At 46.7% G+C, this 15,321-nt stretch overlaps 1 protein-coding gene across 5 annotated transcripts in view; it reads right to left on the bottom strand.

Moving 5' to 3' along the window:
- Positions 1–10,288, bottom strand: part of LOC131282942 (protein daughterless) — a 58,549-nt gene extending 48,261 nt beyond the window's left edge. For all 5 annotated transcript variants that reach the window (XM_058312490.1, XM_058312491.1, XM_058312493.1 and 2 more), the window contains exon 1: positions 9,623–10,288. In XM_058312490.1, coding sequence (XP_058168473.1) covers positions 9,623–9,707 — 85 coding nt within the window. In that variant the 5' untranslated portion in view covers positions 9,708–10,288. The remainder of the gene's footprint in view (positions 1–9,622) is intronic.
- Between the last annotated feature and the right edge of the window lie 5,033 nt (positions 10,289–15,321).

Below are 15,321 nucleotides of genomic sequence, written 5' to 3'. Positions count from 1 at the left end.
TCCTGGTGCCTTTTTCGAAGGAGCAACAGCATCCCAACCAGCGCCCCCTTTTGTGTGTGTGTGTCACTGTTTATGAAAGGCTACTCTCTCCCTCTTTCCTTCTCTCATCCGAAGCACAACATTGGAGTGTGGAGAAGCACCCGAAGCATAATAACATCATGAGCTGGGAAAAGGAGGGTGCTGTGGAGGCCATCAGTAAGTGGTGCGTAAGGGGGTGGGGGTAAAGAGGTTTGGGGATTAAAAGAGGCAAAAACAGAAGACACACACTCCGTGGAGAGGAAAGGAGAGAAATTATTTCTACACACACACAATTTTCCTCCCCGCACCCGCTTGGTGGGGCGAACTATTTCTCCACTTTTCATATCAACTTATGAGTGTGTAAGGGGTTTTTCTTCTTACTTTTTTGTTGCGCCCTTTTCGTTGGCTTATGGGTTCCCATCAACCATCCCAATATCGGGCCGCCTTCTTAATGTTTACGACCATGCCAAGAGCAGCAGCAGCAGCATCAGAGCATGGATCACTCGATCTTCCCCCTTCGCGTCCCGGAGTTCTTTTTTTCCCACACACACACACACACACACACCAAACACAACCACTTCCCTTGCGAAGGGATGATGTGCTCGCGTCTCTTCCACTTGTTTGTGACCGCCCCGTCGGCAAACCCGCCCTGCCTGCTGTTGCCCGCTTCGAACTACGGTCGAAGAATTATGCCCCGTCATAAAGTGAAACCAAAAAAAAATGGGAAAAACGGTAGAAAACGCCAAAGTCAAACCAACCAAGACCGAGCCGGAGAGTCAGCGAAAAACAAAACCCACAGAAGAAGGAGAGAGAAAAAAAGAAACAAAAAAAAAAAGGAAAAGATATAAAATCATAAATAGTAATTCAAAATCATCTCTTCCCGTTGGTTTTTTGTTTTCTTCTCCACGTTCCCATACGAGAGAAGATGTTCTCGTTATTGCAGCACTCGTACTAATTTTCCCCCCGCACACTTGGGTTTTCGGGTTTGGAACTTGGGGAACCCGGGACCGCTTCACGCATCCGTGCGTACGAGGGAATTAGTTTTTCACACTTTCCCGGGGAAGCCGCGACGACACCGCCGGGCGTCCCACAGTCGGCTTGCGTTGGAGTGGAGAACCCAAGGAAGAGGGACTCGAGCAACCCGGCGATCAACCCGCCGACGACAGCATACATCAACGCACGGAGAGCTCCGGGACCAGGCGGGCATAAATCAAGGGAAATGTTGGATGAAATACGTTGCCCCTGAAATGGTGGTGTGTGTGCGTCGATCTAATTCAATTTCATGCCCTGTCGTTGATGGGAAACAAAGTACGTCGATAATGATCGCGCGTCGGAATTACGCCACCAGAGAGGGGAGAGGGGACGCACCGAAGGGTGTAAGGAGGGGAGAGGGTTGATTCGATATTAAATCAAATTTGTGGCAAATTAAGTTGGGTTTATAAATTGCTCGTACGCAATGAAAGTTCAGCGTCATTCCAATGGAAAAGGATGAAGAAAAAAAAAGAAATCCCCAACAAATAATTACAAGTTATCCCATTTTAACTCGACATATTAAATTTCGAGAAAATTATAAAAACAATCGCGAAGAAAACCTATAACGACAGCAGATAAATTATCTTACACTCAAAGTACTCGACCATTGGCAAAAGAAGGAAAAAACCCCTGCAAACGAACGAACCCGTGGCAATTATTCGGCGTAAAGCTGTCACCAGCCGCTAATCGCTCCCTTGGGTACTTCGCGTACGCCAAGCCAAGCGGAAACTGCGCGGATTGTTTTCCCTCACTTCGACGCCCGACCATCGAAAACCTCGTTCGCCGATGGATAATCTCCCGGCGAGGAAGTGCGCGGAGTAGAGAGAAGCGAACCAAACATGTCGTACGAATAAATATATCACCAATTTTCAAAGTGACCTCCGCGTTTCCTGACAACGCCGAAGACACACCGGACGACGACGGCTTCCAAATTCCCTCCGCTCCCGGACGAGAGCGAAAGTGTTTTGCGAGGCGGCGATAAATAATGCTCCAAATGGCGAACGCGGAAAGCGACGTCAACTCGTGGAGGGAAGAGAGAACGGGAGATAGGAGAGGAGGTGAGGTAAAAAATGGACAAAGAATTAAAAACCATACATACACACACGCGCAGACGAACAGTTAAAGATCGTGAAATGGGTGATCATCATCGGGCGTGAGGTGTGGAGGAAAAAGAGGGGCTCTCTCTGACCAAACACCCCCTCTCCCTCCTCGGGAAGAACGTCTTCGCGGACTAGACACGGACTAGGCGAAGGAGGCGCGGACACAAACAAAGGAAAGCATGATTTCCAAAAATACAGTCCACAAGAAAAAGCCATAATTTCATTATTTATGTTTTTGATCTCCACCACCACCGCCTCTCGCTCGTCCTCTCCTATCCCGTTTCCAGCGTCGGAGGCAGGGCTATCTATTCGCTTCAATGTTTCCTGAAAGAAGTCTACAATTCAGGCGAAGGAACGTTTTCGGTGCGCTCGCATATGCTCTCGTCTCTCGGCGTAGACGACGCAAAAAAACAAACGGACAAAGCGATCGCGGATCGGTCAATGCGAAGATGTGCCCGTGAGATTTAGAAGAAGGGTGGAGGGAGGGCGGGGGGATGATACAGAATACAGCTTTCCTCCGGTCCACAACCCATCGTCCCGCTTCTAGTCAAACCCATCGCCATCGCCTGGATCGCGATGCTACGCGACGGCGCGGATCATCTTTGAATCTTCGTCTTACTTTTCCGCACGCGTGTGTGTGTGTTTTGGTGTGCTGGTGAGGTTGCTTCCGCGCGTCGCTTCGATGAAACTAGAGTAGCAAGCGTGCGCGCGCCATCCGGTCGACCTCGCCAAACATTGGATCAATAATTAAACGCACGAACGAGCAGCAAGCAAGCAAGCAAACCGGCTCCACGAGAGAACCCGAGAACAAACCGGGCCAGCTTCTTCTCCTGGCCAGCCAAAGCGACGACTTCGACGACGACGACGACGGCGGATCGAGAATCTCGTTTGCCAATGTGGGTGCTGCCCGTGGGGTGGGCATCTCTATCTCGGTCCGATCGTTTCGCTTTCCAAGCAATGGTGGGGCGGTGTACGACCCGATTCCGTGTCGAGTCGAAGAAAGTGAAACTGAAGAACACTCCACGAGCATAAGAGCGATCCCTAACCAGGGGATGGGATGATCCAACCGCCGGCGTGAATGGAGATTGGGGAAGAGATATATTATAATGATGATGATGATCGGTCCCCGTCGTCCCGACAACCTAAACCCATTCCAACCTAAACAACGTGCGGGCATCACACACGAGCGCGAACAAGTTGATTTCGTCGCGATTTCCCGCCGTCCGGTTTGTGCCTTTTGCTCACTCCTCAAACACGAAGTGAAAGAGGTGATGATGTGCCGTTTCCGGAAGGGGGGAGGCAAGGTGAGGGGGATCGGGGAGGGAATAACAACAAACATTAGCAATGGCCACTGGAAAATCAAATGCGATTAGCACCCCGTGCAGCTAAAACGTGCGATCCCTAGCGACATTGGAGTTTGAGGATCTGGAGAGCGTTTCAATTCAAGAAAGTCTTGTCTGTGCCAATCTTGAAGGATTAAAAAGAAATATTCAAGATAGTAAAAGATCAAGCGATACTCCGAACTGAACTTCGTGTGTAGCTTCAAAAATTAAACCGCTTCCTAAGAAAATCATAAGCGTAGTGAAATTCCGCAGTTTTCTCTCAATGCCATCCACAATAAGATTGTCCACAACGGTTGCGAGTGCGCGTGCGCGAGCGCAAACACACAACCGACGCCGGACCGGATATGGATTGACTCATCGTCCCCGGCGCCGCCACCACCTCCACCAGATGTAGACAAAAACGAGGAGTGCCTAGCAAGAAGTAACATCAGCCCCTAAAACCCAACCTCCCCTTGTCAGTTGTAGCCAGCTCGGAAGATACCGCGAGGAATCAAACGGGTTGACTAAGATTAGTAACGGTGTGTTTGTGTCGCGCCTTCAAGGTTGCAGGTGATGAGTCGCCCGATTCAACGCAATCGGGAAGCAATAATCTGAACTTATTGTAATGACGTGCAAGTGGACAACAATCTGCAATATCGGTGGCAACATGAGGTCGCAAAATTCCACGAAATCAAATCAATCGGCGGTTGTAAACCAGATTCGATTTGAATAATGTTGAATGCAAAATGGCGGATTTTTTATTTACAAACATTAACAATAAATAGATTAAATACGAAAGGTTATAACTGTTAGCGGAAAAAGTTGTTTTCTTTTGAGCAAACTTTAGAGGAAAAATTGTTGGAAAATTTTGAAGAAAGGAGCCAAATTTAATTTTAGAAGCAGTATAAAATTTGCAAAATATTTAAAACAATCAGCTTAATTTTGGTTGGAAGTTACTGGTTTGAAATTGATTGAGAAACTTGTGAAAAAGCCTATTTTGAATTAATAGTGAATTGAAATTTTAAATTTTAAAACCGACAGTTTTGTGCACAGATTTCCCCATTTTCATTCCAGCATAACCTTGAAATGACGAACGCAAATGCTAATTAAATAAAACTTGTTGTCATTCTCCGTTTCTACAAAACACCTTCCGAATCGTGTCAAACAAACATTAAATTTACTTTAATTAATACAAAGTACAACGTTCAAACATACACGACAGACGTCCGCATGACGAACCAGGGTACCTCGTCAGATACCGGATCAATTTGTGTCCGACTAGTGATTTCACGCGCCACCGAGACCATCGGAAAATCGGTGGCTCAGTGGTTCGCACGTTGTACTCCGAGATATCGCCCTATCGACGTGTGGTCATACATCGGTGGGGTATCGATCTGTTTTTAAACGATGTGAGACAATTAAAATAATCACCATAATTTGCACAATCGGCCACAGGACTCTCCACGACAACCAGCCGATCAGTGGGCCCCTGGTGTGTGTGTATGTCGGTTGTGTGAAGGTGAAAAATGGTGCACCAAGGTGGTAGCGACCCTTCTCCAACCCGAACCAACCGCCAGCTAACCACACCCTTGGGATAATCTGGAAGATAATTGCCACCCTCAACCCGGCGGAAGAGCGGCGGACACCAAGGTGAATGATTCAAGAAGGCTGGGCAGGGGGTGAAAAGAGAATGGTTAAACGGGTGGTGGGGGGCGCCCAATCGAAGGACAGTTTTGCTTCGGCTTTGATAACAACCCACTGTGTAGCATAATAATATCATGTCGGCAAGTCATCCATCCGACAACGATTCGCACGAGTGTGATAATGGATTGTTTGAGAGAGAGGGTGTGTGTGTGTGGAGTGATGTTGCTGCATCTGAAGCAATTCCAACAACACTTCCTTCGTCCCGTTACCAAACCACTCACCATTCCAAGCGAAATCGATCGGAACTAGTCGATTATCTCTACCAACACCTAACCTAATAGTTGCTAAAAGGCTTGATTCATAGGGACGCGCATGGGACAAATGGGAACACGGGAGAGAGAGAGAAGGGGACCTGACATATTCCCAACCCTTCGTTCCCCCGACTCGGCGTCCCTTATCGATTAGCGAAAGATAACCAATCGAGGGGTCCATCGACCATTCGCTATCGGAGTCGAAGGCCCAGGTGGAGCCCTATTTAGTCATCATCGTCATCATTCGAGCTCGAGGCCAATAAATAAGCCACGAACTTGTCAGGCGACCACAAGTTGCTGTGGGGAAGGGGGTGGTGGGAGCGAAGTTCTTAATTGCAACGACGAAATAAAACAACAACCTCCGAGCCCGTCGTATCTCGGCTCGATAAGGGAAGAATTTCTACAGCCCGGTTTTCCACCGAGTAAATCCGATACCGAAACCGGCCCGTTGGACGGCGACAGGGAAAAGATAATAAATGGACAAAATAGCAAACGGCGGATTAGAAACGAAAATCAGCTACACCAGTGTGCATTACCCTTCCCACCCTCCCAAAGGTACCACCAAACGAGGGCTCCACAACCTCCAGACAACTGAGAAATGATTCACTGTCTCGAAAATCAAGTTCCCCCTGGCACAAGACAAATGGATTGGGGTGGTTTTGGGGCCTCTACTTTGGCAAAAAGTGAAGTAAAAAAATCCGTTCATTCCCTCCCAGCACCATGGGTTAGTTTTCGCTGGGAACAAAACCCCACATCTCTATCCTGCAATTAATAAATTGCATTCCGCCCGATGAAAACCCAACGTCGTCGGTGGAAAATCGGTGACATGGCGCGGGCATAAAACCCTCCAAACCAGCTACCGTTTGGCCACGGTATTTTTTTACCGTACGACGGAGTGGTTGTTCTTGTTTTTCGCCTCGCGGATTTCGGATTTATTGAAACACAAGAATGCCGCCGGTACGAGATCATTAAAGTACCTCCTGTCGCCTGCATTTGGCCGATCGAATGATGGGCTGTGGTTCGGGTTTGGAGATGATGCACGGTGCGATGGGGGAGGGAGGGTGAACACTAGGGGCCCGAGTATAGATAGAGGACCCCTCGATGTAAGCGGCCGCTCTCGACGATAAATCATGCGGTTATGCAGTTTGTTGCAACAGTCTGGACACACACACAAACGGCCGAGAGAGTGTGAGAAGTTAGATTTGTGCAATCGCGTTTATCAATGTTTTTTTTTTTTGGTGCAAAGGGTGGGCAGGGGGACTTGAGTGGGAGGATGGGGTGGTGGCGGGACTGGACACATAATCGGGCATTCGATTAATCGCGGACGGACTTCCTCGGTCTGCCTTTTCATCGTAGTCCTCTCTCGAAAGCCATTAATCTGGGCACACACACACGCACACACACACTCCCGTGGTGCCTCGGTTTGTTAACCTCTTCCCGCTGAGGACCCACGACCATTATCTTGGGCGTCTGGATTGTCTAACAGATAGAGATACGCGCCCCGCGATAGGATAGGGGCGTTGAGATGTTTCTATTGCCTTCCGCCGACCCGCCAATTTCCTTCGTAATTCGATTACCGCGACGTTGTTTCTCCCCACTTATCAAAATAAAATTAAATGGAGCGAGGGAAACTCACATATCCACTTTGGGGAAAGATAACCGGGGTGGTGGTGTCGACGGACGAGGACTCCAAATTGAAGTAGATTAAGTAGAGAGTCCCTCAAAATCGAACCCGAACCCGCAAGGGAAAGAAACCCGGGAGGGGAAAATCAAGGATGTCTGTGGACTGCACACCCTTCCGACGAAGGAGGGCAAGGTTTGGGGTGGGGCAAGATCGTTGCGAAATCAGTACACGATCGTGTATGCATCTGAGACGTCCAGTGTGCGTATGTGACAAGTACCATTTATAATTGTCCCATAAATAAAATACGGCGATCATGGGTAAGACACAACGGCAACATTACGGCCATTAGCAAAACACCAATGCTCCGGGAGGGGGGGGGGGGGGGGGGGGGGGGGGTTGGGTTTCCCAATGGGTTTCGTTGCACTTCTTATATTAACCACCCCGGGGGAAGCAAGATCATCTAGCTCCACGCTCGCTGGACAAGGACATGAATTATTATTATTATTCGCACTCACACAGCCCCCTATCTAATCGAAACCCCGTTTGTTGCTGGTGGTGTTTTCATTCCGCAGCTAATGGCGGTTCCGAGGTGCTGACCAACTTCGGAACAACGGGAAACAAATCGTCCACAAAAGCGTCCGTCCGATGGTAAGTTACAGGACTTGTTTTTGTCGAACCGTTGGAGGCCACCAGAGCATGGGGCAAGCATTTCTCCCGGCGCTTATCACGGTATCATAACGCACCAGTAACCTATGATTCATGGCTCGAAACCCGGAAACCCGGGGGGGACCAGCGTACATTGTGTAATAAAAGATAGCGAGCGCATAACTAACTGGACCCCTTTTTAATTAATTTGTACACTGGCTGGGTTGAGGAAGTACTCGAGGCTCAAGGAAGAACCAAAGATGGGAAAATGTAAACTTTCCATATCCAAACGGGATGGCCATCTTTTTCGTCCATCGGCGCTTCTCAGCGAACCGTGACTTCTCTCTCTGGGGAATATGCAAAGAGTTCTTCTCTTGCTCCTCTCGGTTTGCAGTTTGCAATGTCTGGGGGACTTTTTGCTTTCCGGTCTTTCTAAGAAAACGTCTTCCAGCTCGCCAATCCAAAGGCTGCTGCTCTTGGGCACCGAAGAAGGCGGCCAACCAGAAGAAGGAGGCTGTGTGTTGCGGTTGCCTCGACTCTCACTTTTTGACAGTTTCGATTGCTTTATGATGTTCCGTGTGGCGGCGGCGGCTCGACTCTTCTTCTTGGGGATGCTCCTCACCCGCCGGGGGAGTGAGGGAGTGTAATGCCATTCACAAGTCGCATTTCTTTTTTACATGCCCAGCCCAGACAACATAGTCCACGATGACATGCGGCTATGGGGCTGAAGCATTTGGCAGCAGCCTGTGACTAAGGATGATTTGGTAAGGGAAGACGGACAGAGGGAAAAAAACGAAATAATGTTTGGAGGTAAGAAGCATTATGTTGTTCGGCTTATTTAACGCATGGATGAGCATTTTCAAGAAAGTGAGCCGAATCATCCGTTTATTGTATTAGAACCAATGAAGCAAAACCGAATCTTGTAGATTTTGGGCAATCACATCAAAAACCAATGCGACACAAAAGTCAGGGCTTGGTCTAACCATCTTTTTACTTTTAAACACTTAGAGGAGTAGAACTGAACGTTTATCGGCCATGAAACATATCTTTTAATATGGTAAAAAGATATTGGACGCATTTTCCTGCAACATTAGCAGAGAGATTCCGATCGATCGTGTAATTTTCCGTATAGCTACAATCCAAGCCAGCTATGGCAGCAGTGAAGGCCGGAGCAATCGCTATTGAGCAACAAAGTTTGCATCCATTTGCACCACCATAACAAAGTAACCCCGCGGAAAGCAGTGGGAAAGGCGAACGCGGAAATGTTCGACCTGCTGGCTCGCGATTACTTCTCCGTTTGCCATTTGTTTTGTGTGCTCTGTGCTTGGCATGGCGGGCGTTTGAGACGGGAGAAGTAGAATGTCTTTTATTCGGGCGTCGTCATCGTATCAGCTTTTCTTGATGCATTTCTGTTTTTGCTTTTGCTCTGCGTGCAAGTGTTACTAGTTGGTCAATATTGTCCAGCTTTTTCCCACTGCAACCCTGACGCCAACGCGGTGTACCTTTGAAAGGCGTGCAAGTGTGCCAAAAATCAACAAAAACAAGCGAACCAACCAAAATATTTATAAAAAGATTTGACATGAAAGGGAGCCCTTTTTTCTCTCGTCGAAGGTGTGTTTTCGACGCGTTTCTTTTGCTGCTGCGAAGGTGTCTCCATCATTCGGACGTGCGAATGTAGTGGTGTCAACCGGTTGATGCTGCGAGTGTGTTTGTGTTTTTCTCCCTCGAAACGGTTGAACCGGTCATCACAAAGTTGCACTTCGTGTTCGCTAACCGGTTACAGGTCATCTAGTCCTTCGGGCAAACGGTTATTTTGTTGCTCGACTAGACGAGAAGAAATGACGCACGACGATGGAAGAAGAAGAAACGCGTGGCGCGGGGGGGAGGGAGGCACACGCACGCGCGTTACGCCTGCAAAGCACTTACCAGGCGGCTGCTTGTTGGCTATTTTATTAAAACAGTTCTGGAACACCTCGTACAGATGGAAATGTTCATCGTCGCTCGTGGCCATTTTGATATCGTTCGCGAGTTGTTGAGTTCGAAGAAGATGCGAGCACTTTCTTTTCTGCAACTACACAACACAGCGCACCAGCTCGTGGGCCCTGCTTCCTGCTCTGCCCGAACGTCGCGCGCTGTACCCAGGACACTACACAATATATTAGCACGATAGCACAATATATGCGCTATATTAGCACACACAAACGCACACGGCCCCACACTTTTACACACTTTGCAACAACATAGCACACTGCTTGGTTTAGTTGTTATTTTACGTGGAAGCGAATAACATCCCAATCAACACGTAGTCGGCCGAGCGAAACTTGTTTAACGAAATTAAAATTTTACGATGCAAACTGGCCTGGGAAAGACTGTACCATCGTTACAAACATCATTCCACCACTCTTGACCAGTGCCGTACCGATCTTCGCAACCCTGCGGGCTTCACAACCGATTATGGCCAGAATTCGTCAATCGCTGCACTTTCCGCCTGCCTTTCACTTGCACTTGGAACAAAATTAGTTAACACAAAGATGCCAACCAAGCCAGCAGCCGAAGGGGTAGCTCCTGAGCTACCGATATCGTCGACCGTCCTCCTCGAAGGCTATTTGACAACTGAATGTCGGAAGCAGCGAAATGTCACTTGGGAGCCAAATATTTACCTACTGTCCGAGGTAGTGTTGGCAGAATCGGGATTCGGATTCGATGATTCGCTCCTTCGACGGATTCAATTCAATTCTGTCTCATTTGACAGATTCGAATCAATTTTCATCTCGGTTGACAAAAAATCAAATTTTTACAGCTGTCATGTAATTACAGCAAGTTATTCCAAGGCAGATTGCTGGGACTCTTGCTCGAACTACATGATAGCAGCAAAAATTTAAATTTCTGTCAACCGGGATTTGTTTGGGGTTTGATTCAGATTTCTGATTTGTTTTATTAGAACTCGATATGACTCGATTCCGACACGAAATGAGTCGAATTAGTCAATATCCGAGTCGATGTAAAGACGAGATTGAATTCAGTTTTCCCGAATCGAAAACTGGATAGAATGGATTGGCGTGGATTGAGTTTTTCACGCGATTTAACTTGGGGTAGAACGTTGATTATTTGAGGAATTCTACAACTTCGTACGCAAGTACCAAAACCTGAGGTACATTGATACATTTACATTGATTGATTTACATGGTCCAGCGATTGTGTGGTAAGGCGATTGGTAGTAATTCAGATTTAGGGATTCTTGTTCCTAGGAGGGATTCGGTTTTCCCACCTCTAGCCCAAGGTAAGTTTGCAATGTCAATGTGAACCCATAGGTTCGTTCCAAATAATTTAACCGAGGGATAGGAAATGTGAAATAAAAATTCAAATGATCAGCGAACGAATGTTAAAATGTAAATGAAACTGAAATGTAAAGATAAAATGCGAACGTGCAATTGAATCGTTTGATTTAGTCAGACCGTCATCCGTCAATCTAACTTAGATGTAGGAATCCGAAATTGTGGTTTTCAATCCGAATAACTTTATCTAACTTTCTTTAAATTTAAAAAGTGACAAACACTAAGGATCGAATCTCGAGTCTGGCACCCTCCGGTATTACGAACGGCTGACCACCGATCTATAATATACCGTCTTTCAGTCACACAAACTCTCTTCGGAGAGAGGCCTTGTCCCACTAGGGGATGTCGTGCCATATAAAAAAAACACTAAGGAATTGCATTTCCTAAAAATTGGCTTGTTTTGGAGAACCGACCCCAAAGCTGATCATGTCAAAGATGATCAAAGATAATCTCATCAATTACATTCCGATACTGAGCGAATCATGCGAATCAAAAATTACATTCGAATACTGAGTAAACCACGAACTGTAATTTTGAATGAAAAACACGAAAGCGCCATCTGCTAGCAAAAATTACTCAAAATCCAAGGTACTTTCATATAGAAGGTGAGTTCTGCTCATTTTGACAAACGAATGAACGGAATTTGACAATCCAAAGTCAATTTGAAAATGGTCTGCAGCAGCTTTATTTTTGCCTGCGGTTTCAGTTGTTCTGGCGACCTCGAACGGAGCGGTCTAGTTCGTTCCGATTACAGCGCATAATTTACCCGTAGCCCCGCTCGATCCTCAGGTGTTCAAGGTGAATATCATAAAGTGAAACATGGACAACCAAATGATTTAAGAATTTTGTTTGCTTCCGGAAGTGATACAAAATATTAAAAACCACAAAAATCCCCCTCAGACAAATGGGTGCAAAGTGCGATATGTGAGATAAGCGTCCAACGGACGGAAGCATTGTTTTATAACCCAAACTCGTCACTGTCCCAAGTTCGTCACTGTGGTGTTCAAGTGCAGTTGCACACTGGTGTGAATGTGTGTTGTGAAACGATATTGCTTTTCTATGATAGCAAAACGGCGACTGGTTTTGCGCATCTGTCGAGACGATCTCACGTGTCCACAAACAATCGAATGCGTGTGGGGTTTCCGCGACCCGCCCCAGAACGACGCATCTCAAGCACAACGCGCAACCCCCCACGCCCACCCCCTAGGCATCGTCAAGTGCGCCTTCCACAAATGTCACACAAGCAACAGTGTTGAGTTTCGGTGCTTGCGTGGTATCCACGGTTCCACGCGTTTTTCATGTGCCGGGGGAAACATGTTCTCGGTTACTTAGAAAAGGCAACAAGACGTGTCCGCCGAACCTGGTCGCATGTGGACGCGTTTTGAATGTGGTCAAAAATGATGTACTAATAATAAGAAAATCCGCTCGACGTGTATTTGTGCAATGAAATCGCGAATGGTGGCGTCGAACGACACCGCGATCCGCGTTCCTTCGTTGCTGCGTTAGCATCTTGCGCGAGAAGAAGAGGCAAACCCGTGTGTGAAACGGTGGCGAAGAATGCAAAGATCGTCGGAGCACGCCTTCCGAGAAAGGGAATATTCAAATTAACCTGAAGTTGTGCAATGAATGAAGAAGAAAAATTGCATGGGTCAGCAAAACTTGACATCATGAAGTACCAATTGGAAGTGATTTTTAAATGGAATTTTGGTAGCACCTACTTTAAAATCAAACATTGTCGAACCTAACGGTAGATCGTGCAAATCAATCACTCCAGAAAACGTGGTATGGTTTTGAATCATAGACAGCGGTTGTGACGTCATACGACGTTGACTTCAAAGATCCTATGTTGTTGAGTTCAGTTTACCGTTGGGAATGATAATTTTTGCTAACCGGTTTTTGGCAGTCATTGGCATCTCGATCGAGTTCAATGTTTCACCGTTCATAGCGCCGAAAAATGTTTCGTTCATGTATGTTCCGAATCTAACATTTCCAGCGCGATTTACTTTTATTTCAGGTCATAATATTTAATTTTAGTTTTCGCAGCAAAATGGAATACATAAACAACAAGAAAAACATGAAACCCTCCACGTGACGCGTAAATTTATCGATGCACGGCCGAACCGAATGTTATCGTAAAATTTGGTGGAAGTCTTCTTGTCCATTTTCCATATGGTCCGTTTTTCACACCCACTCGATTCGGAATGGGTGCGTTTTCCCGCATGTTTTTTTTTGCGGCGCGAAAACAAACAACATCGACTAGCAGGTTGATTTCCGTCATTGGAATGCCGCTTCCAAAGTGGTGTTTTTCCTTCTAGTACGATAAACTGCTGGCGTGAAAAATATTAAACTTAACTGGTAACTTCTTTTCCCAGTAGGCACTGGAGTAGCAAAGTTGGCTTCGATTCGAAAGTTAAGGGTTGTCAGTTGAACTTATGCAGCGTAAATGTGACTGCAAAAGGAAATCTTATCGCAATGCTAAGCACTCGTCGCCGGCACTTGCTTACTATTGGAATGTCCAAAACAACGGTGTTTTGTGGGCCAATGTTGTTTGTACATTTTTCCCAGGTCCTCCACCCAGCAAACGAAAGAACCGTGTTTCCGGTTTTATTTACTTCGCTTGGAAGACCCCTTGTGGGGACAACAAAGCGACAGCCTAAATATTTGACCACGTTCAACCGATTTGTCCCTTTTTTTTCTTGCTCAGGGCACATACGCACACGCATGGGCAAATAGCACATGCTGCGCACGGGGTTATGGAATAGAGGTTTGTTAAACCTCAAAGTTATCTTTCTACTTGTGACACAGTCCAAGAACAGAGCGATCCCGGAAAGGGGAAAGTTTGATTTTCCAAACCTTCCAACCACAAATTACCCTGTAATTTACCCAACGGAGGATCTTCGGGAAGAAAAAGAATGGGCTCTGGCTAGGCACGGGGATTATCATCCTCCAATAGTTTTTGGTGTTCTCCTTGTTGTTTCCTACTTCTAGTGACAGTTACAACGTGGAGACGCGAGAAAGCCTATCGAACAAAACTCGCCCGCAGACGTCGTTGCCGCCGTCGGGGTCGTTTGTTTGCTGCGCCGTATCTTATGTAAGATATGTACATATTTCTAGAATACGAAAGATGATAAACGCCCAGCGTGGAGAAATGCGGGAAAGAACGACACGCGACGCAAAACAACGACAACACAGCAGAAGAATTAAAGCAAGAACATAAAACATGCGGATGGGAAGGAAGAACAAGATGGAACAAACTACAAGTGTTATTTCTTTACCATATCTCTCTAGCTGATACGGTTTCGAGCGATTCAGCGAGCCCCTAGAGATGTAGCGCCCAGCAGCAACCATATGACGATGTCAACGGTTTGCGGATACATGCCATCGAAAAGTTATCACACAACGCAATAGCGTTATTTTCTGTTCTTGCTGAATACGATGTTGTCGAAAGCATAAACTGAACGGGCTACAGGAGGGAAAAAACGAAACTAACTATTGATTCCAAGAAAAACCGTGCAAGTGATCTCAAGGGTTCGCGCTCACCATATTTACTCTGTTTGTTCGTAAGATAAGAGACGGGGACGGTCACAGGTGGGGCTGACAAACGTCCACCGTGAAAATACCACGCGTTTGGAGCTACGGTTATTATTCGGAAATCACGCACGCTTGGATGAATCATCGAACATATCCGCAGAAGCCATCGCCTACCTTGCCGGAGTCGTCCGCGAGCACACAATTACTCAGCGCGGCATTCGATCGCGCATTTCGACGGCGTGCGATGGTGTGCGTTCCGCGGGACGGGTTTCGAAAGGGTTTTTCGATGGCGATCGCGCGCGGCTTCGGGAAGGGATGCACACACACACACCGCGTCGCCATGAAATCAGGTTTCCTCACGTGGATGAAGGTAAAGGTGATCATATTCCGCCGGATTTGGCGCACCCAAATAAAGCTGTCAGTGTACGGCTGGCGGTGCGCATGCTGGAGTGAGAGGGAAAAGTAAACTTAACATATGACAAAGTTATGTATTTCTCAACTTATGTAGCTTTATCAACAAAAATGAACACAAACAACCCCTTCTCTTACAGCAATAACAAAGTCGGTTGTTTAAAAGATATAAAACTGAGATTGTAACAAACCAGAATGAAGGTACTTTAAAGTATGAGTACAAGCACCAAGCTTGCTAATCATTTCTTGATAAGACAAAGCGATGTCACAGGAGATGCATGTTCTAAAAATAGTCTTACTTCTATTTAACCGGAAGCAAGTTACTCAGAAAACCTTTTAAAGTTATTA

Source organism: Anopheles ziemanni, chromosome 2 (genome assembly GCF_943734765.1).
Source record: "Anopheles ziemanni chromosome 2, idAnoZiCoDA_A2_x.2, whole genome shotgun sequence".
Classification (NCBI taxonomy): Eukaryota; Metazoa; Arthropoda; class Insecta; order Diptera; family Culicidae; genus Anopheles; species Anopheles ziemanni.
This window is presented reverse-complemented; position numbering and strand designations above follow the sequence as displayed.